The sequence below is a fragment of the Pelophylax lessonae genome (assembly GCF_965119305.1).
Source record: "Pelophylax lessonae genome assembly, chromosome: 3".
Lineage (NCBI taxonomy): Eukaryota > Metazoa > Chordata > Amphibia > Anura > Ranidae > Pelophylax > Pelophylax lessonae.
The window spans coordinates 268,073,034-268,094,833 of NC_138770.1; the positions used below are offsets into that span (position 1 = coordinate 268,073,034).

Consider the following 21,800-nt stretch of genomic DNA (forward strand, 5'->3'; position numbering starts at 1 on the left):
ATTTATTTGGGTTATTTTTACCAAAGATATGTAGCAGTATAGCTTTTGTTCAAAATGTTTTAAAGAAAAATTACTAATTTGCAACATTTTTCATCCGAAACAAAGGAAAATGCATATGTTTACAAATTTTTTGGTCTTTTTTCATTTATAGCGCAAAAAAAATAAAAAACCCACCAAAAGAAAGTTCTATTTGTGTGAAAAAAAAGGCAAAAATTTCACATTGGTACAGTGTTGCATGACTAATTTTATTGTCATTCAAAATGTGAAATCTGAAAATTGGCCTAGTTAGGAAGGGGGTAAAAGTGCCCAGTGGGCAAGTGGTTAAACTATGGGTGTAAAACTGTTCTAACTCCTGACACTTTCAAAGTTTATCCCAGGTTCTGCCACTTGTGCTGGACAGCATGGTCTACATGTACATGTGGAAACATTTCTAAATAAAATCACGTGAAATAAAAACATAGTATTGTTATAAAAAAATATATACATTTTTCAGTGGTGGTTGCGACCTGAAATTGGATAAGTGACCCTTGTCTTGGCTTGAAACTTAAATAAGCCTCCACAGTTCTGAGTAAAGTAGAATGTTCTTTGATGATCCTGCTTTCTTGGAAAATGGTAAACTCTGCAGGTTGATTTATTATGCTATTTACTTATTGTCAAGACCAGGAAATATCTATTAAAGACCTATGCTGGCTCACCTTAACTAGACTATTTGCTAACTGCTACTGTTGTTATTGCATTTACTAGTACTAGGATCAGGGCCGGCCCTTGGGGTGTGCGAGCTGTGCTGCCGCACAGGGCGCCATGGGCAACAAGGGCACCGTTCGGCCATCACAGCTCGCAGTCAGTTACTCACAGGACGAGACTCGTCCGACAAGTCACAGCAGGCACTGCCAGGGTAAGTCCTTCTGCCCTGGGGCTGGCTAAAGATCAACGCAGCATCACGGCACTGGCACCTGAAAAAGAAAATGGCTGCGGCCGGCCCGACAGTTATACTGCGCATGTGCCGCCGCCACTCGAGAAAGCCCGTACATGCTCGGCCATTCTCGGGCAGATGGCGCATGCGCGGTGACATGTAGGCGCCAGGCGGTGCCATTTTTAAAATGAGACCCCTCTGCAGCTCCTTCATCTCCTCTGGAGAAGCAGTGCTGCGGACATGGTCCAGAAAATTCTCCAGGAGAATCTCCTGTACCATGCCCGCAGCCCTACATCTCCTCCACCTTGCCTGCAGCCCCTGCATCTCCTGCACCATGCCCACAGCCCCTGAATCTCCTGCACCATGCCCGCAGCCCCTGCATCATGCCCGCAGCCTCTGCATCTCCTGCACCATGCCTGCAGCCCCTGCATCTCCTGTACCATGTCGGCAGCCCCTGCATCTCCTGCTCCATGCCCACAGCCCCTGCACCATGCCCACAGCCCCTGCATCTCCTGCACCATGCCTGCGGCCCCTGCATCTCCTGTACCATGCCCGCAGCCCCTGCATCTCCTGCACCATGCCTCGCCGTCCTGGGCTTTGATTGGGCATATCTGAATGATGCCTGCAGCTTAAGGCATCATTCAGATACCATTATTTTCTGCTGGCGATTCCCTTCACTGTAAGAACAATCATAGAGACAGCTCAGCCGCTTGATTCTTCTTACAGGCGGCAGGAGAATATTTTTTTCCTCTTTGTGTATGGTTAGGTGACCAGGGGGCAAGGGGTGAGGATTGGGGGGGGGTGGGTGCGCCACAAGATTAGCTGGCACAGGGCGCCGAAACACCTAAGGCCGGCCCTGACTAGGATCATATGCTTGATGTTTTTTCAATATGTGACATCTTTGTTTTTGGTCTTTTAAGGTTTACTTTAATTCTTTCCTATGAAATGTTTAGCAGGAGGTTAGGTTTAAAAGTGTACTTGTTAAGTTTATATCTCATACTGTGTGTAATGCGTGTATTCTTAGGGTATATACAACCAACAAATCATTAAAGGGATCCTGCTCAGAACCCATCACTTTCACCACTCACAGCTGTGCACCAGAATGTCCTTTCCCACCTAAGCTGTCTCACAGAACCAAAAGCTCACTCACACTACAGTGGAAGGTAAGGTCAATTCACCTGCAGCTCTGTCATCTATGGAATCTATCTGACCACACTCCGTACTGTAATGTTTATCTTTCTCCCAGCATGCCACTTGCAAGTCTGGAGCAGATGCCAGATGCTTAACCTTTTTGTAATATATTCTGAGTACTTGCAAAGTGTGTGTATGTATGTATGGATAGATAGATAGATAGATAGATAGATAGATAGATAGATAGATAGATAGATAGATAGATAGATAGATAGATAGATAGATAGATAGATAGATAGATAGATAGATAGATAGATAGATAGATAGATAGATAGATAGATAGATAGATAGATAGATAGATAGATAGATAGATAGATAGATAGATAGATAGATAGATAGATAGATAGATAGATAGATAGATAGATAGATAGATAGATAGATAGATAGATAGATAGATAGATAGATAGATAGATAGATAGATAGATAGATAGATAGATAGATAGATAGATAGATAGATAGATAGATAGATAGATAGATAGATAGATAGATAGATAGATAGATAGATAGATAGAAAATGAATGTGTATTTAACAAAGGATTATTTCAAAAGTGTTAAAATGCTGTTGCTGGCAGATAATGAGATTTTACTTTTGGTGGGTTTAAAGCAGCTGAATGATGTAAGATGTCGTTGCTATTCATCTTCTCTTTCTGCATTGTTCTTACCCTATAAAAAGTTAGAATTTGGTGCTTTTGTGAGTGCTAAAAAACTGTATTGCTTATTTATTTAAAGTAGTATTAAAAAGAAAACATGGATTATATTACAGTTTATCAGTTCATAGATGTAATGGCTGCCTTAGTTTTCCTTTTAAGCTTTTTTTTCCCTTTTTACACCTGGTGACCTGGCCAGTAAGTCTTGTATTTTTTTCTAACAGAACAAGCTATGCTGCAGATGTGATGTATCAGTTAGAATGTTAAGACAAACCATTTACTGTGTATTTATTGAAGTAAAAGGGAAAAAAACACATGTTGTAACTGCTTGTGTACCTGCAGTGTGAGCTGGAGTTTGGCTTCAATGTGTTAGTGTATCTAAATCTGCCAGTTCTTCGAACCATCCTCCCAGACTGACAATGTTGCTGTCCAAAGGTGCCCTTTTGCTCCTTCATCCAGAGAGAGAGGGCACTCTAATACAGTAAGGTTGTTACTGGCGAGATCACCAGGTGAAAACAAAGGGGCAATAGCTTAAAAAAAGAAAAGTAATGCAGCCACCACATCTAAAGGATGGGTAAGCTGCAATATATTACATTTTTGGTTTTGGGTTTAATACCACTTTAACCTCATTTTACCAATATTTTCAGTTTTACGATCCATGAATTTTAAAATATTGTCTTCTCTTGTTTTTATAGGCACCAATTGATAATGGCTCAAAAATCTCCAGTTACCTCTTACAGTGGGATGAGGTTTGTATTTTATCTTTTACTGAGGTTTCTTTTAAGCTGCCATACATGGATCAAAATTTTGCTGGTTCAGCAGGGATTGGCCGCATTTCGATCCATGTGTGGGAAGGGAGGTTGTACCGGTAGCGTGACAAAGCTGGCAAAACACTAGGGCTTTATGTGTTTGTTCCATGTTTGAATTGTAATTTATTCATATTAAATTATGTAGAGAGAACACTCTCTTCACAAAGCTGTTAGTGCTGAAGTCCCTGATGTTAGTTTGTAATGTCAGCTTGCAGTGGACTTTAATGTGTGCTGTAACTTTGCTGTAATAGGAGGAGAACTTCCCAGTAGATTTTACATTCATGGCTCCATTACACCTGTGCAGTCCAATTTATTAACATATGTGCATAAACATATATTGTATTAATGCATCCCATTTATTGGAATGGTTCCCCCAATGCACCACAAGGCATGTACAACCAGACCCTTACTATTTTTTTCAAGGCTGTGCACGCTGATGCATGGCAGTGCATTACTGTACATCACTGTACCCTGCAATGCAGCGAAGTTAAAGGTATGTTGGTCTAGTAGTACATTAGAGTGCCATTCGATTGACGAAACACTTGTCAGTTCCTTTTACAAGACCTTATAGTGCACTGTGCTCAGACTATGGACATTAAAGTAATTAAGCAGTAAATAAGTAAAATGGCCTTCACTAACCTTTGTATCTGCAGGTAACATGGTGAAGATCATCTTCAAAATTCACAAAAGAGGCACTGAAATGGCAACTGCTCTTCCTTTTATTTTCCATTGTAAACAAACACCAGATGCTAAGCTGTCACAAAGACTGAAATCAGACCTCAGAGTCTCTGTTGTGATTTTTGAGGATTCATTTTTCCACTGTACCCAATCTACAGTTGTCAGGGAGGGCTTGTATTTAAGCACTTTCACTGCTTGTTAGGAATACTGTATTTATAAACTTGAATATGCTTAATCTGGTCATAGGTGCCCTTTAACATCATAAGAGGGTAGGTTGAATCTCCCCACATATGAGAGGTGAGGGGTCCTGTAAGGGACTTGGGTCCTGACATTCACTGGAGTATTTAGTCAGTGTAAAGTCTGTCCACTATATTTATATACTCTGTACTACTGATCCCCATTTGCAAGGGTTTTTGTGTAGTTTCCCCTTAATCAGCTATTAAATTGTAGAGTACGTGCCTATATTTGAATCACAGTGTAGTTTATTTACTCAAACTGGAGAGTGTGAAATCTGGTGCACCCTATAATATACACAGAGATTAAACAAATCCTCCTACATAAGTTTTACTTGTTTATCTGCAGTCTTCTCTTTTGTACATCCCTTCAAAGGGCTGATTTTAGGTTAAATCCCTCTGAATTTGCCAGTATCACAGAGCTTCAGTTAGAGCTCTGTGAGAGCTGATTGGAGGATAGGGATACCCCCACCCCCCTTTCACACATGGCACAGAAGCTGTGTTGTAAATAGACAAGCTTTGTGCTGAGCTCTCCTCCCAACACAAATGTTATCTTATGTGTCGGGAAAACTTGTCAGAAGCGACTCATGCTGATAACAGAGGAACGAAGCACCAGAGAGAAACTACACTTAGAGCTTTGGAGAGAGATAAGTAAACACTACAGATATATGTGCTTTGCTGAACAGCAACCCCAGATTTTGCACCCTCCAGTTTTAGTAAATCAACTCTTATGTATCCTAAGCATAGTTATGTTGTATTAGTATAGATATTAGTATGCGTACAATATTTTTTTTTTCAGCTTCTGATTATTCATATACTAATACTTATGTGTTGGGTAAACTAGATGGACTTGTGTCTTTTTTCAACCAGACTAACTATGTAATACTATTGCTTGCTAAGTGGTGTATGTTTGCTTTTATTTAATCAAACTCATCTTCTCAGCCTTATATAAATGAAAGTAAAAAAGATTTCTATGCTGTGAAAAAGATCAAGAATTGGCCCCTAAGCCTCTCATCTGCTGAGCTCATTAGAGAGAAACAGGATGTAAACACAGAGACTGCACGGCTAACCAGTGAATCAAGCAAGCATGAACATAAGGCTGGGTCAGAGGAGAGCAATCAATAAGACTGCTCTTTCTGTTTTCTTTGCTTTGCATGGTGGGCCTTATTTTTACTCAGGAAATACTGCTTCACAGAGGACTTATAGGCTCGCCACTTAGGAAATACATGTCAGTCACACATGCCAGACTAATTTTCCTTTGACTTTTTCAACTTCTTTTTATTAAATCCGAAATCTATTCAAATTAATAGGTAACTCGTTTTTTTGCAAAAACATGGCAGGAAGAAAATTGTCTCCTAAAAAATACAGATAAATCGAACTCTTTGGATTGCAGTGGTCATCATTATTTACTTCCAGTTGTGTTTCTTACATCTATGTTAATGGAACAGACTGTGTCACGAAGAAAGGCATACTGTGGTTTTTCATAAAAAAATGATAATCCAGTGTACATGTGTTCAATATATTTAAATATTTATCAATACCTTCATAACAAATAATTGCTTTAACATATTGCTAACAGCAGTCCCTTTTTTTTTTTTTTTAATCAGGTGTATAGAATGTACATACATGACAAATTGGAAGTGAATGGTGATTTATAGAGTAGTCGTTTCTATTATGGTTAGCACCAGGGCCCTGAAATAATCAGGGTGTAGTTTAAATTGCCTAAAGGGGTCATCCATTTTAGTAAATGTTTATAACTGTAAAACCACCTCATATGGAACCAAAAGAATAAAAACCTTGTGTGGTTATGTCTGTCTATAAACAGAATATTTTAATCATGTAAATGCAAGGAACTGGTGGAAATTAACCTTGCTACTTTTAGGATCTTAAAGTGTCACTAAGCCCACATCATTAAAAACAATCAATAATGCTGTATTACATGCTGTTTACACTCACTCAGTCACAATGAGATTCGTTTTCTGTATTCGGAAAAAAACCTGGTTGATCCTGCTGCTCTCTATCGCCACCTTTTGTTCATGTCCCCAATTCAGCTAAGGACTTTGCAGCTGTGGTGACAACTCTGCACATACTCAGTTTTCAGTGAGTTTCTATGCTGAGCATTTCCTTCCTATTACATCTGAGGGTGCCAGGAAACTAGACAACACGGGGATGCAGGTTAAATAAAGCAGTTTATTGAAGCAAACTACAATAAACGCACAGCAAGAGCAAGTCCAGAAGCGGGTAGTCATCCAAACCAGGATCGAGTCCAGAAGTGGGTAGTAATCCAAGCTGGGGTAGAGTCCAGAAGTGGGAAGTCTACCGATGCTGGGTCATCTGCTGATGAGGGGTCGAGAGCCAGCAGAGTCGTCAGTCAACCCAGGTCACACATGGAGAAACACAAAGAACAGAAGATGCACCTTGGAGCACAAACGCAAGGGCAAGGACAGCAACATATCAGGTGATAGATATAGTCAGGTGTGCAGCATCATGACTGCGTGACACCCAGGCAGCAGGCAAGTGATGATGCAATCAGAGATTATAAGAGGCAGCAGTCTGCACATGTCCAAGATGGCTGCCAACAGGAGGGCAAGGTAAGACCTTGACAGCATCCCATGTGACCATAGAGTCACACATGTGGGCATATACACAGTGGTAAATGACAGCCCACTCCCTTCCTCATCATCTATGTCCACTAACCAGCAAAACACAATGGAGGTGGGATATTACATGCAGATTAATGGAGGCTTCACCTCCCTCTTATTCTAAGACACAGGCTGGAGGGCCGTGACGCAGGCTGTGACTGGCTCTGCCCACGCCATCTTTTTTTTCTCAAAATAATAAAGATTTGATTTCAAATATATATATTGTATGCCAATTTATAACAGCAGCAGAGGACTAGAAGCTCCTCCTGCTTATGTTTCCCTGCAGACAGGCTGGGAGAGAGCTAGGCCATGTGACAGCTGTATATCGATTAGGTTAGGTAAGATTAGGAAAAGGTTTATTTAGTTTTTTTTTTTTTTTTTAATTAACATAAGTACAGTGCCATCAGCCACATATAGCAATAGAAGGCACAATGTAAATGAAACAGTGTGTGTTTAGTGTCACTTTGATTCTGTTCGTGGATGGATTAGAACTTATTTCAAAATGCATCAGCCTTCATAATGCACTGGGTTTTCACTGGTCATATACCACAATAAGAAAGAACTAGACACAAGTGTTTAACCACTTGCCGACCGCCGCACGCCGATCTACGTCGGCGGTCAGCCCCTCACAGGCAAAGTGACGTAGGGCTACGTCACTAGCTTGTGAGGGTCTAGGGAGCGAGCGCGCGCCGCCTGAGGCGAGCGCGCGCCGCCTGAGGCGCGCTCCCGCTCCCGCGTGGTCACGGACCCCCCCGCGCGTGTGACCGGTGGACCCGATGTCCGCCAGCCACTCTGCGATCGGCGGGGGAGAGGGAGAAAGTCAGGCAGCTTGTGTAAACAAGCTGCCTGTCATTCTCCCCTCTGTATGAGAGCTGATCATATGGATCTACTATGTAGATCCGTTGATCACTCTGCATACAGCTGAAGCCACAGCCAATCACAGTTAGAATCACGCCCCTAGGGACACACACAGCCCCTCCCTCTCAAATAAAGTTAACCCCTTCACTACCAGTGTATTTTTACAGTAACAGTGCATATATATAGCACTGATTACTGTAGAAATGTCACTGGTAACCCCAAAAGTGTCAAAAATGTCAGTCAAGGGTCCGATCTGTCCGCCGCAATGTCGCAGTACCGCAAAAAAAATCGCAGATCGCCGCCATTACGCGTTAAAAAAAAAAAACAACAAAAATGACAAAAATCTTTCCCTTAGTCAGTAAACGCAATAACTTTTGCGCAAACCAATCAAAATACGCTTTTTGCGATTTTTTTTTACCAAACATAGGTAGCATAAAACAAATTGGCCGAAAATGTTAAAAAATTTTGATTTTTACATTTTTTTTGGGGGGAATTTCATATAAAAAAAAGGGAAAAATATTGCTATGTTTGCAAAATTGACGCTCTTTTTTTGTTTATAGCGCGTGATCAAAAAATCGCACAGGTGATCAAATACCGCCAAAAGAAAGCTCTGTTTGTGGGAAAAAAAGGACGCCAAATTCGTTTAGGTACAGCGTCGCACGACCGCGCAATTGTCCGTTAAAGTCACGCAGTGCCGAATCGCAAAATAACCCCTGGTCGTTTAGCAGCCAAATCCTCCGGGGCTTAAGTGGTTAAGAAGCCGAAGGGTCTATAGGAAGTATCACAGTTTATACTGTGTCCTTAAATTATTTCATGTTCTGCAGCATGTTTTCACAAGCCATATAAATACAGAGCACTCCGTAGGACCTATTTGAAAATGCAACATTACTCCATAAATTGCTACTGCGAAAAAATACTCCTTTTGCTAGTGTCACAAGAAATATTGCTGACTGTTTCAAATAGCTATTAAGTTGTTTTTGGCAGTTTTTCTCCTTTTTAAATATCAGTAATATAAGTTATTTTTCATTAAATTTATATTTTTGTAAATGTATAATGAATTTCCACCTTTGAAAAATGTCACTGCTAATTTGTACCACCAGTTCTTTATTTTCAAGGAATTAATGAGAAGAATAATTTTGAAAGGTGGCATTTTTTTTTTTTTCTTTTTGTCATTATGACAATTTTTGCCAATATGTCTGCTTTGCAATAGTTTATCCCTTCAGCATAATACGTTTCCATTTCAATATAACCTAAAAAAGATTTAACATGAAAACAGGATGCAATGTGACACATTTAAACCCATTATTTCTACAGCCCTGATCTAGGTAATTATATATCAGGCAGAATAGTTTACTGGTCATTAAGACTTCAGCTATGCTGCTTTTATAGGCTTATGCCTAGCTATAATCATGATAAGGTAACTTTCTCCGACTAGGTACAGAAAAGAATCTGCATCAGAAACATATATTAATCACTTCCCGCAAACCGACGTTCCTGTACTTCAGCTCGAGAAAGTGGTTGTACCGGGTGATGCCTGCAGCTAGAGGCATCACCCCGGTATCGTTTTATTAGAGCCAGCGGTCGGCTTTCTGATGATAACAACCGATGTGGCTCAGCAGCCGCTCGGCCGTTATTCCAGGGAACAGGAAGGGACGTCCCCCCTCCTGCTGCTCTGCCCGGGTCTTTCCATCCCACTGGGAGACCCGAGCGACCGGCTGGAGCATCCACCAGCTGGTCAGAGTCCATAACGAAGTCGCATTTGGCTTTGATCGGGTCTCCCATGAAGTAACCTGGAAGCAACATCACAACTTCACTTTCGGTTTACTCGGCTGCCAGTGGCCCAGATTTTAAAAAATTTACAGTATTAAAAAAACACAGATTTTGGCATTTTGAATACTGTGAAGTGCAGTCGAGGGGTTTTAGGTCTTTTAGAACTCAAATTCCTCAATAAAGATTACCTGTCACTACCTATAACTGCCAATAACACCATAGAAAACACATACGTAAGTGTAACTCTAAACTGGTAACCTTTAAAAAAAAAAAAAGTGTCGCCTACGGAGATTTTTTGATACTGTAGTTTGTTGCCATTCCACGAGTGTGCACAATTTTAAATCGTAACATGTTGAACTTACTTTCTTTTCAAATAACATTGATGACCTGTAAATTTAAAGAGGAAATTCTGTAATGGGGACACTGATAACTAAAAAATGCCCGACAGTGGTTTTAACCCCTCATCACTTAATCTAAATCTTAAAAAGAAACGTCTTTCCTTTAGTTATAACTTATGGAGGAGTGATATGTTGATAGTATAAAAAGTATGTAAAACATTAGCTTTTACAGAGTAATTTTGGGAGAGATTGAATATTTTTTAGGATTTTTCTAGAAGAAATGCTCCTCCTCTGGATCGGCTGTGGGTATAGGATAGTGTACATGGAGGTTTCCCGATTTGTGTGTGTGATTTTTCTTTTTTTCCTCTGTTGGTTGAAATGGATGGGTTTTTCAACCATAATAACTATGTAATGGCTGTGCCCTATATCAATTATCAGATTTTAAAGAATTTACAGTATTAAAAAACTCAGATTTTGGAGTTTTGAATACTTTGAAGTGCAGTTGAAGGGGTTTTAGGTCTTTTAGACCCCAGATTCCTCAATAAAGATTACCTGTCACTACCTATAACTGCCAATAACACCAAAGAAAACACATACGTAAGTGTAACTCTAAACTGGTAACCTTTATAAAATTTTCAAGTGTCGCCTACAGAGATTTTTTGATACTGTAGTATGTTGCCATTCCACGAGTGTGCACAATTTTAAATTGTAACATGTTGGGTATCTATGTACTTGGCGTGACGTCATCTTTCACAATATACAAAAAAATTGGGCTAACTTTACTGTTTCGTTTTTTTTTTTTAAATTCAGTGAAGTGTATTTTTTCCAAAAAAAATAGCTTTTGAAAGACCGCTGCACAAATACCGTGTGACATAAAATATTGCAACGACCGCCATTTTATTCTCCTTTGCTAAAAAAAAAAATATATATAATGTTTGGGGATTCTAATTTTCTAGCAAACAATACTGATTTTAACTTGTAAAGAACATGTGTCAGAAAAAAGACTTAATACATTATTTTCTCCTCAGGGTAAAAGAAACAGTGTGTTCAGAGAATGTTACACAGGAATCCAAAGGCACTGTAAGCTCACAAAACTCTGCCCTGCAATGGGATACACATTTAGAGTTGCAGCACGCAATGATATTGGGAAAAGGTGAGTTCTGTTATAAAGCAGCTTGGTTGCTATGAGCTATTGTACTTTGCACATTAATATTATGTTTTGTGCAGCCATATTTAAAATCTTATATATTTAACCGCTTGCCGACCAGCTGCCATAGTAATACAGTGGCAGGTCGGCTCTGTTACATGAAAACAATGTACATGTACATTGCTTCGTGTAGCAGTTAGTGTGGGCAAGCGCCGATTGTCTAGAGGGGGAGCCTATCAGCGGCTCCGATGGCTGCGATGTCCTCCGGGCACCCGTGATCGCTCCACATGGAGACAGAACAGTACTCTGCCAATGTGAACATGGCAGACCGCTGTTCTGTCAGTGATAAACACAGGGATCCAGGGTTCCTCCTATTTAGGAACACAGCTGTCTGTGTTCATCCAGTGAGCCCATCCCCCACACAGCCATAAAGCATCCCCTAGGCACACATTTAATCCTTTGATCGCCCCTGGTGTTATCCCCTTCCCTGCCAGTGTCATTGGTACAGCAACAGTGTCATTGGTACAGCAGCAATTTTCAAGTGTCGCATATTTTTTAGCACTGATTACTGTAGTAATGTCACTGGTCCCCCCTATTAGGTGTCCAATCTGTCCGCCGCAATGTCGCAGTCCCGCTAAAAATCACTGATCGCCGCCATTACTAGTAAAAAATAAATAAATAAACATGACATAAATCTTTCCCCTAGTTTGTAGACGTGATAACTTTTGCGCAAACCAATCAATATACACTTATTGGGATTTTTTTTACCAAAAATATGTAGCAGAATACAAATTGGTCTAAAATGATGAAAAATGTTATTTGTTAATTTTTTTTTTATTGGGAATGTTATATAGCAGAAAGTAAAAAATATTGTTGTTTTTTTCAGAAATTTTTTTGTTTATAGCGCAAAAAAATAATAATCGCAGAGGTGATCAAATACCAACATAAGAAATCTCTATTTGTGGGGAAAGAAAGGACATCCATTTTTTTTAGGTACAGTGTCGCACGATCGCGCAATTATAAGTTAAAATAACGCAGTGCCATATCGCAAAAAATGGCCTGGTCATTAAGGGTGTGAAATCTTCCGGTCCTTAAGTGGTTAATTTAATAATAAACATTTGCCTCAAAGAGATTATGTGAATGATTTTCAAAAGATTTTAGGTTTTCTTGTACTCTACAGGATTTCTGGCACAATTATCAAAGAAGCATCCTGCAGAATTCTGTTTGACGTTTTCCCTCTGAATACTGACAGTGTTAACTTTTTTCAAAACATTATTACATTGTATGCCTTTGAAATGATCATCACAAAATGGTGTAGGTTAGGTCACACCTTTTCTTTATATTGGATAGAGTAGGGGGGTAAAAGCACTGTTTTTGCCTTCTATGTTTCTGTAGGGTGATTTCCTTTCACTTCCTGTCCCGTAGACTCAAAAGTAATTGAAGAGGATATCTTTTCAATGTGAGAGAAATACCCATCTAGACAGTTGTCTTGGGAACAACTGTCCACATTGGAAGATTTCCCCTATATTCCTGTTTTTTTTTTTTTTTTTTTCTTTCAAAATTTTGAACTTACTTTCTTTTCCAATAACATTGATGACCTGAAAATTTAAAGAGGAAATTCTGTAACGGGGACACTGATAACTAAAAAAATGCCCGACAGTGGTTTTAACCCCTCATCACTTAATATCTAAATCTTAAAAAGAAACGTTTTGCCTTTAGTTGTAACCGGAGGAGTGATATGTTGATAGTATAAAAAGTATGTAAAACATTGGCTTTTACAGAGTAATTTTGGGAGAGATTGAATATTTTTTAGGATTTTCCTAGAAGAAATGCTCCTCCTCTGGATCGGCTGTGGGTATAGGATAGTGTACATGGAGGTTTCCCAATTTGTGTGTGTGTTTTTTCTTTTTTTCTCTGTTGGTTAAACTGGATGGGTTTTTCAACCATAATAACTATGTAAAGGCTATGCCCTATATCAATTATCAGAGAAGAATGAAGACCCCACCAGCAGTGCTAGAAGGTGCCCACATCTTATGTTGGGTGGAATACCATGCTTCAGCTCTGTCCACAGTCTTCATTCTGGAAGTTGCAACCTGCCAAGCAGGCCACCTGTCATATGAAACAAAAAGAGATGACCGCACTCTGATGTAAATCAAAATTGGAGTATATTTATTCCACATCAAACAATAGGCAAACTTGAAATATCACACTGTGAGTGCAGGATAAAAAGGCAGACGTGTTTCACGACTTAGAGATGTCGCTTACTCATTACCAACTATGGTAATGAGTAAGCGACATCTCTAAGTCGTGAAACGCGTCTGCCTTTTTGTCCTGCACTCACAGTGTGATGTTTCAAGTTTGCCTATTGTTTGATGTGGAATAAATATAGTCCAATTTTGATTTACATCGGAGTGCGGTCATCTTTTTGTTTCATACGACTTTGGATTGCGGATCCGACCGGCACCTGATACCCATCCCACCTGGAGCGGTCTCTCCTATCTGGACTCTATTTAGGCCACCTGTCATGTCAACAAAGTCTAGATCTAGGAGAATGGTCTCAGCATCCGGAATTTTTCCTGCAAATTTGTCGAAGACAGGGATTGCCGGACATGGATTTCCTGGCATCTTTTCTCAACTTCACAGTGCCAAATCTATTGTCTCAATGTCTATTATACCATCTTGGCTTACAGTTGTTGGCTTTAAAAACCTGGCTATTAAAATCCACGTGCTAAGAGACAGAGGGACTACCAGACTCAGTAATTCCTGTGATGCTTAAAAAAGAAGCATCACTACATGGTTAGTGGAAGTAAACCCTCCTATCATTTTCAGCCAATAAAGCTGCAATCTTGGCCTTTTAATTCTTAACTGCCATGATGCTGCTCATGTGATCAGTTGACACTAGCCATTGGATGGTTTGACAGTCTGGTTAACAGCACAACCAATGTGACAGTTACATTCCTGGCACTGGTAAATCGATGGGTTTACTTCTGCTTTAAATCCTACAAGGGACCGTGTGCATGTAGCATTTGGTCCCATTCTAATCTATGCTGTAGTTGCTGAGCAGCATGGTAGGACAGCTTGGCCCTCTCCCCCTGATTCCTTCGGGGCATGTTGCTAGCAAGTAAACAAATACCTAATGATGGCCGATTGACAGAGCTTCTCTTTGAACTTTCAATTTCAGGTTGAAATAAACTCCACTGACAAAGTCAGAATTGTTTACATATCTTCCCTGAGGCGTATCCAGGCAACTAAAGATGCAAAGGAGAAAGTTACACAAACTATACTGCCCAAGTCACCTCTGGCAGGGCTGTTTGATCATCCACTGCTTGTAAACATAGGCTGTGCTTACTGTGGCAGAAGTTTGAGGCGCATCCAGACAACAGATGACGCTACAAGTTTTTACAAGCAGCATATAATTACATAGCCCTGCCAAAGGTGACTGTGGCAGTGTAGTTTGTATAACTTCATCTTCAGCGTCCTCTGCAAATGCACCTGGGGGAAGTTATACAAACAATTCTGCCAGAGAAAAGAGAGGAAGAAAGGCAGATCAAATTAGCACATGGGAGGGGGCAGTGGCGACACGCTGGCTGCAGCTCTCCCACAGGAACACCCACAAATTGGGCTTCTGCTAGGCTTTGAGCTAAAGCTAGCACAGACAGATTATTAAAGGGGCTTTTAACAGACAGCCAGGCCATGCATTTGGTCTCTTGGGGTTTCAAATCGGAAGCCGGTAATGGGTAATCAAAATTTTTCTTTAAAGCTCACAAATTTACTTCTCATCAATTATTCTATCATACCTGAAAAGTGTACATTTTGTGGAGTCCCTAGGGGGTTCGTGCGTGTTTTGCCTTTCAGTGGCATATGTATTGGCTTTTATTCAACACAGCTTGGATCAGCAGTTAGCCTTATGCTTTATCAATGGTCAGGTATTAGTATTAGCAGTCTTCTTTCTCTTGCTGCTGGCCTTTCATTCTCTGGTTTGCACCTTTGTTATGCTTGTGTCTCCTCTGGTAAGACTCCCCTGGGGTTGCCATGGGACCTGAACTTGGTGCTTTCTGTCATGCAAATAACACATTTTGAGAACATTTATCAACTTTCTTTGCTGAGTCTTTAACAGCAAGTGTCTATTTTGGTAGCCAGTATATCAGCTCGAAGGGTTTCAGAGTTGGTTGCTTTGCTTTGTAAAATTACGTTTTTGGTTTTGCATAGGAACATGTAGGGTTCCTTGGCCGAAGTTTTCTTTTTTGCCAAACGTAGTGTCTAATTGTCATTGTAATGAGGATATTATCATGCCTTCTCTTAATCCCAGGCCAATATACCCCTAACAAATGGGGCTGCAGTGCTTGGACATCATTAGGGCCATGCATGTTTATTTTTCTGCCGAGGTCTCATTCAGTGAAACCCTTTTTGCAGTCATGGAGGGTCCCGGGAGGGATTCTTAGCCACTATCTCGTGATAGATTTGACATACAAAGTAGTTTTTTTGTACATACCATAATTCTTTTTTTTTTGTGGGACACTGCACCCACCTCTCTGGTTGTTCTTTCTGTGACAATTTGTTTATGTGCTTTTTTGTGACTAACTGAGCAGCCTCTAGCAGATTGAGCTTTTGACTACCACCAGGGGCCACCCCAGGGTTTGTTTTTGTTTTTAATACCTGGAATTCTTAGGTTTTGATAGAATGATGAAGGGTTACTAAGATCTCTTATCATTTCCCGTTTTTATCTTCAGGACAGAGGTTAAAAGCTGTAAAGTTTTGGCTTTTCACACACTTTATGGCTTGAAGCCTACGTAACAATGAAAACCCACCACACAGACATGCATGTAATGATGAAAGATTTAGCTCATCTCATAAAATAAAAATGGCAGGGCCAAAAACATATTGTTGGAACTACCCTAACTGTTTAACTGTTAGCTGCTGGACCAGATTGTTTGATTGCCTTGCAGCCTCTAAACCATTTTGAATCTGGTTGGCTGTCCACAGAAAGTCTTGTTATATAGACAGTACTATTGCTGTTGTACAAGAGAACACCAGTTTGTGCCCATGTAATTAGATAGCTGCAAAGCCTAATGGGAAGAGTAGTTCAGGAAGCTGTTGGACCTGTTGGATTTCATATCCAGAAGTAAACTATTAAATGTGAAAAGACATTGCAATTGCAAATATGGGAAATCAAGATTTTATCAAAAAACTTGGCAATGGTTTAGGATACACAGTGCTTTCCCAAATGAAATGTCATTCAGATAGGGTTTACGTGAACTTTAAGTAAACATTCCAGTATGCTAAATTTACTCTGTAAGCAAGAATATTTTTCCGTATATCAATTCTACGTAACAAATGCAGAGGACCAAGAAAGGATTCTTCAAGTAGAAGTTTATTTTTACATGTAAGTAAATATTGAAATGCCAGTCAAGATCATGTGTGCTCCTTTGACTATTTTTTGGGGAAAGGTAGATTTCCTTCTTCAAATATACATTTATACACCCTAAGCTTAACTCTGTGGTAACTAACATAATTAAATAAATTGTTTACACAGCATGGAACACTACTACATTGTAGTAAACATCTTGCTCATTGACGTGTGTGTCTATTCACAGCGAGTACAGCCAAGAGGTTGTGTACTACACATCAGGCAATATCCCTCAGACGCCTTCCACACCTAAATTTAATAGAGCTGGAATTACGTGGATAACACTGCATTGGATGAGGCCAGAAGGATGTTTCCCTGAAGAAGTAATTTCATACACGTTGGAGATTCAGGAGGATACCGTACGTATCTTATTTTGATGTTTCTTGCACTATTTACACTAGAGAAGTGGGGAATTTTTTTGAAACCTTGCCTTAATAAATGTTGTTTTCTAATTAATTTGCCAATGCAGCATAAAGTCTCTAGAGTTGCATTTCAACACCTCATAGACACAGCTCCAGAACTTACCAGGCACCAGAAATATGCAGCGTCTACATGCGACATGCTGCATGGGCAAATGTGCCCATATTCATGAAGTATTCATCTGTCCAGGTTATGAAGAAAAATAAACTCCCTTTCCTTAAAAATAACACATGTGACAAATCTAAAATTAACTTGTGCCTGTGAGTACAGCCACCACAATAATATTTCATAATATGGTGCATGACATACCATAAGAAGCACCTTTAGATATGGTTTCTAGCTTACCAAGAGCCTTTATCAAGTATGTATTGTATTTATGGTGTATGATAGGGCATATCAAATAAATAAAAAAAAATTTAACAGTTAATACAAATTTGCATAATGATGGTCTACTAGAGGCTAGTCTTAAAGTGACTCTGTACTAGGTGAGAAAGAATCTATGGTAGAGGCTGTTGAGTATTAACCATAAGATGTCTGATGTCTGCACATGTCTTCCGTGCACTTACTGCTACCACAGCCTACCAAAGTGAATTTTCAAGTTTCAAATTACTGAAAGTCAAAACCCACACAGGGCTTGGCATGCTCTACCCCACTGCTGTGTACCTGCACTAAGGCCTGGCAATTGGCCACTTACATACTGAACACTTAATCATGGGGTGGCAGATGATGGGGCGGGTAGGGGAAGGGTGCAAGGAAAGCTATCTGCAGGCACCTTATATTGACTACACAGCAGCCTCTGCCTTTACATCACTACTAATAATAACAAAGGGCTCATCTGCATCTAGAGTTATATAATGGAGTTAGGTCAATCTACCCTGGAAACATAAGCTTTGAAGTTTGCTTTGCATGTATACACTGTTTTCCATTGTGTTGAATAAGTGTTAAATTAGGGCCTTTAACAAACCTCTCCAGTTCTCCTGCTGTTTGCCAGCCTTCTTCAAGCCTGCTATTCCCTATCCCTACCCCTGTTTGTCCTATCCTGCCCTCTGTCTTGCTATCTTCTGTCTGTCCTCTAGTGGCATCTGTCTTACCATCTGCTTTTTGTGCTCTTCGGTCATGTGTATTACTGTTTGCAGCCTTCTGCAGATTTGGTGAGACTCAACAGATACAATTAGAGGAGAGCAATCTTATACAGTCATAAAAAAATTTCCTAATATGACATTTTGCATCCTTTGTTATGTTATGCTTTTAGGACAGTGTATTTCAACCTGCATACACTGGAGAAGACTTAACATGTACTGTGAATAATCTCCAAAGAAGCACACAATACAAATTTAGGGTAAGCCTCATCTGCTATTATTTGCCAGCAGAGGGTGATGTTCTGTATGTTTTCTTCTATGCTGTCTTCTATGACGTAAATGTGCTAAGGCTTTATGATGCAAACATTGCAGAATACATATTGGTAATTGTTATAATTATTAAGACAGTTATACATTTCTGTTTGCTTCCAGTGCAAGATAGAGAAGTTGTGGGTAGTATGATTTAATCATATCTTTGCACAAAAAGCATACAATACTAACACACAAAGTAGTGCCAAAAGGAGGGCCAAATGTATAATGGGAGCCATCCACACATGCCAAGGCAGCTTCACCTCTGTATAAAGATCAGTATACCCTCCTAAACCCATGGCAGATCTCGACAATGCTACAAGGATTTGTGTTAGGAAAGGCCAGCTTCAAGATTCAAAATTTTGATATATGAGATTTCAAGTGCAGTTGCTTTGCTGATTTTAAAATGTATTTAAGCCCAGAACAAACATGTAATACATTGCTAATTATTAACCCTTAGATGTGGTGGCTGCATCAGTTATCTTTTTTTTTCTTTACATAAAATTTTATTCCATTTTCAGCCTGCACAAAAACACACCGGTTGATTCTGCAAAAAATCCAATGTCCTTCTAACCTCCTGTGCAAATGAAATGTACTGAAATCTCGAACATTATCAGCTTTTCCAGCTATCTTCTGTGAACTGCATAGCAACCCACCACCATGTTATGAAGATGATGAAAGGGGGAGATTATCTGTAGTCCAAATACTTTGCTGTTCTTGTGTGAGAACACTGCTCCTGCAAAAATACCCTACAGTAGGTGTTGTTACCCTAAAATAGGACGTGTGTTACATATATAGTTAGTCAGGTTGAAAAAAGACACAAATCCATCTGGCTCAACCAATAAAAAACAGAAAATAGTAAAGAGAACCCAACCCATTCAATCCCATATACACAATGCTATACCTGCAGTTGATCCAGAGGAAGGCGAAAAACCCCAGCAAAGCATGATCCAATTTGCTACAGCAGGGGAAAAAAATTCCTTCCTGATCCCCCGAGAGGCAATCGGATATTCCCTGGATTAACTTTACCTGTAAAAATTAGTACCCATTTATATTATGTGCACCTAGGAAAGAATCCAGGCCTTTTTTAAAGCAATCTAGTGAGCTGGCCAGAACCACCTCTGGATGGAGTCTATTCCACATTTTCATAGCTCTTACTGTGAAGAAACCTTTCCGTATCTGGAGACAAAATCTGTTTTCCTCTAGATAAAGAGACATAAAGAGTGCCCCCTTATGCTCTGGGTTGACCTTAAAGTTCACTATATAGACCCCCTATGTATTTATACTTATTTATATATACTTACAAGATCACCAGGTGAGAATAAAGGGGAAAATGTCTGAGAAAATGAAAACTAATGGAGCCACCACATCAAGGTTTCTAGAAAGCCGCATATATTTAATTTTTGTTCTTGGGTTTAGATATACTTTAAAGGAGACGTATAGCTGAAGCTATACCCGTACATCTCCTCCCGTGTTTAGACGGCAGCGGACTATAGCCACCCAGATGCCTGGACCAGCAGCTGGCTCAGCATCTCAGTTAGTCACCCTTAACAACCCCTCCACAGCCCAGCACTCCAGTGAGCGCTGGAGAAACAGAGCAGGGAACTGGTGGCTGGCAGTCACCAGCTCTCTGCAGTCTGAAGGGCAAGAACTGAGCAATCAGCAGTTCTTGATTGCTCAGTTCCCAGTCTTAAAGGCACCAGGGGAAAGATGCAGCTGGGATCAGGGCTGCAGTCATCTAGGTAGGTAAGTGTGTTTTTGTTTTTTAAAGCCACACTTCTCTTTTAAGATGTCACTTTGATATAGTCATATTAGCAATAACATAAAGGATAAGCTAACCTTTCCTAACCCGTATTCATGTAAAATGTTACTGATGCAGCAGCCTTGCACCTCCTCCCTCTTCCCCAAGCTCCCATTGTGACTTTGAGCCGGGGATCCTCTCTCCGCACTCACTGTCACAATTTTTTTTTTAAAAAGCGGCCTGGCGGGGCCCCGTGCAGGTAATGCATTGAGGTAAAAAAAAACTTGCGAATTTAGAACAACTTTAATATACACAAAGGATATAAATCCACTTTGTGTGCACCAGACAACTTCATAGATATCACCTTGTAAAAGTAGCAGTGATGTCAATAGTGTGTAAGCAGAAAATATAATGTAGAAAAATATCAGCGCTCAGGCCTAAAAACGAACTAACTTGAAGCAGCTGGACACTCAGGCTCAGAAACAAAACCCATAAGAGACAAAATATGGAGAAAGAACAGTGCAGCGCTAAAAAAAAAAAAAAAAACATGTCAATAGTGTGCTCTACATAGCCTGTGCAGAGAACTAGGCTGCAGAATACTACAGGAGGGGTCAGAGAAGACCAGTCATCCTGCATAAGCAGAGAGAGCAGCAATGGCTGGTCTTTTTACAGGAAGCTTCTGAACAGAGACAACATTTTACACTGGATTACTACACAGATCTGGAAGAAACCAAGATTCAAGGAAGAATACACATGCCTTTTGTATTTGGGCAATATTTGCTTATCCCAAAATTTAGCTTTAAGTAGGTGTATGACTACTAATGTTACCATTAACATTGTTATAAAAATGAATGAAAACTGTTTCATGCTATTAATCTGCATTACAATGTTTTGGACTGACACTTGAAAATTGTATTTCATATATTCATCCCCTGTCTTTGTTACAGCTTATTGCCTCCAATGTTGAAGGAAGTAGCAGTCCAAGTGAAGTATTGGTCTGCACAACAAGTCCAGATCGACCGGGGCCTCCTTCTCTACCTGTAGTAAAGGGCACTGTCACTGCACACAGCTTTACTGTTCAGTGGGGTATGTACAGTATTTACTCAATCAAATGATAACATTTTTATGGGTATTGAATTCTACTCTGATATATAAAAAAAGTACATTTAAAAGTTAAATGCTCAGCATACTTTTTTGTAATGTCTTGTATTTACTCTAGAAATAGCTTTACTCTAGTTCTGTAACAAAAAGAAATGAACTGCACTGTGATAAAGATGGATGTGGCATTTTAATAAATGTCTATAACTGCACAACAAGTCTCTGGTGAAATGAATGAAACAGAGACTCATTGATATTCAGACAGACATCGCTCTTATCATGCTCATAGATAAGACGAGCACAGTCATTTCTTAGTAGATTGACATTCTCGTTTGGAGTTTTTCTTGAGCAATACTATTCAAAAAAATCAAGCCTTAAAATAAATGTGCTTTGGGAAAAAAGGTTTACATTGCAAGGCATGCGTTTACTCTAAGACTTGTGCTAAAAGTTTGCAAACAGTTATATATTTACCTAAGTAGACCCTGAAAAGTAGCCTGCATTGGCACAATTTTTACTGCAC

The 21,800-nt window shown here is 39.8% G+C and overlaps 1 protein-coding gene across 1 annotated transcript in view; it reads left to right on the plus strand.

The window, feature by feature from the left end:
* The window catches only part of FNDC3B (fibronectin type III domain containing 3B), a 512,453-nt gene that overhangs the window by 364,517 nt on the left and 126,136 nt on the right, over positions 1 to 21,800 (plus strand). The window contains exons 10-15 of the mRNA XM_082249863.1: positions 1,938 to 2,076; positions 3,447 to 3,500; positions 11,108 to 11,232; positions 16,821 to 16,992; positions 18,306 to 18,392; positions 21,130 to 21,268. Coding sequence (XP_082105989.1) covers positions 1,938 to 2,076; positions 3,447 to 3,500; positions 11,108 to 11,232; positions 16,821 to 16,992; positions 18,306 to 18,392; positions 21,130 to 21,268 — 716 coding nt within the window. The remainder of the gene's footprint in view (positions 1 to 1,937; positions 2,077 to 3,446; positions 3,501 to 11,107; positions 11,233 to 16,820; positions 16,993 to 18,305; positions 18,393 to 21,129; positions 21,269 to 21,800) is intronic.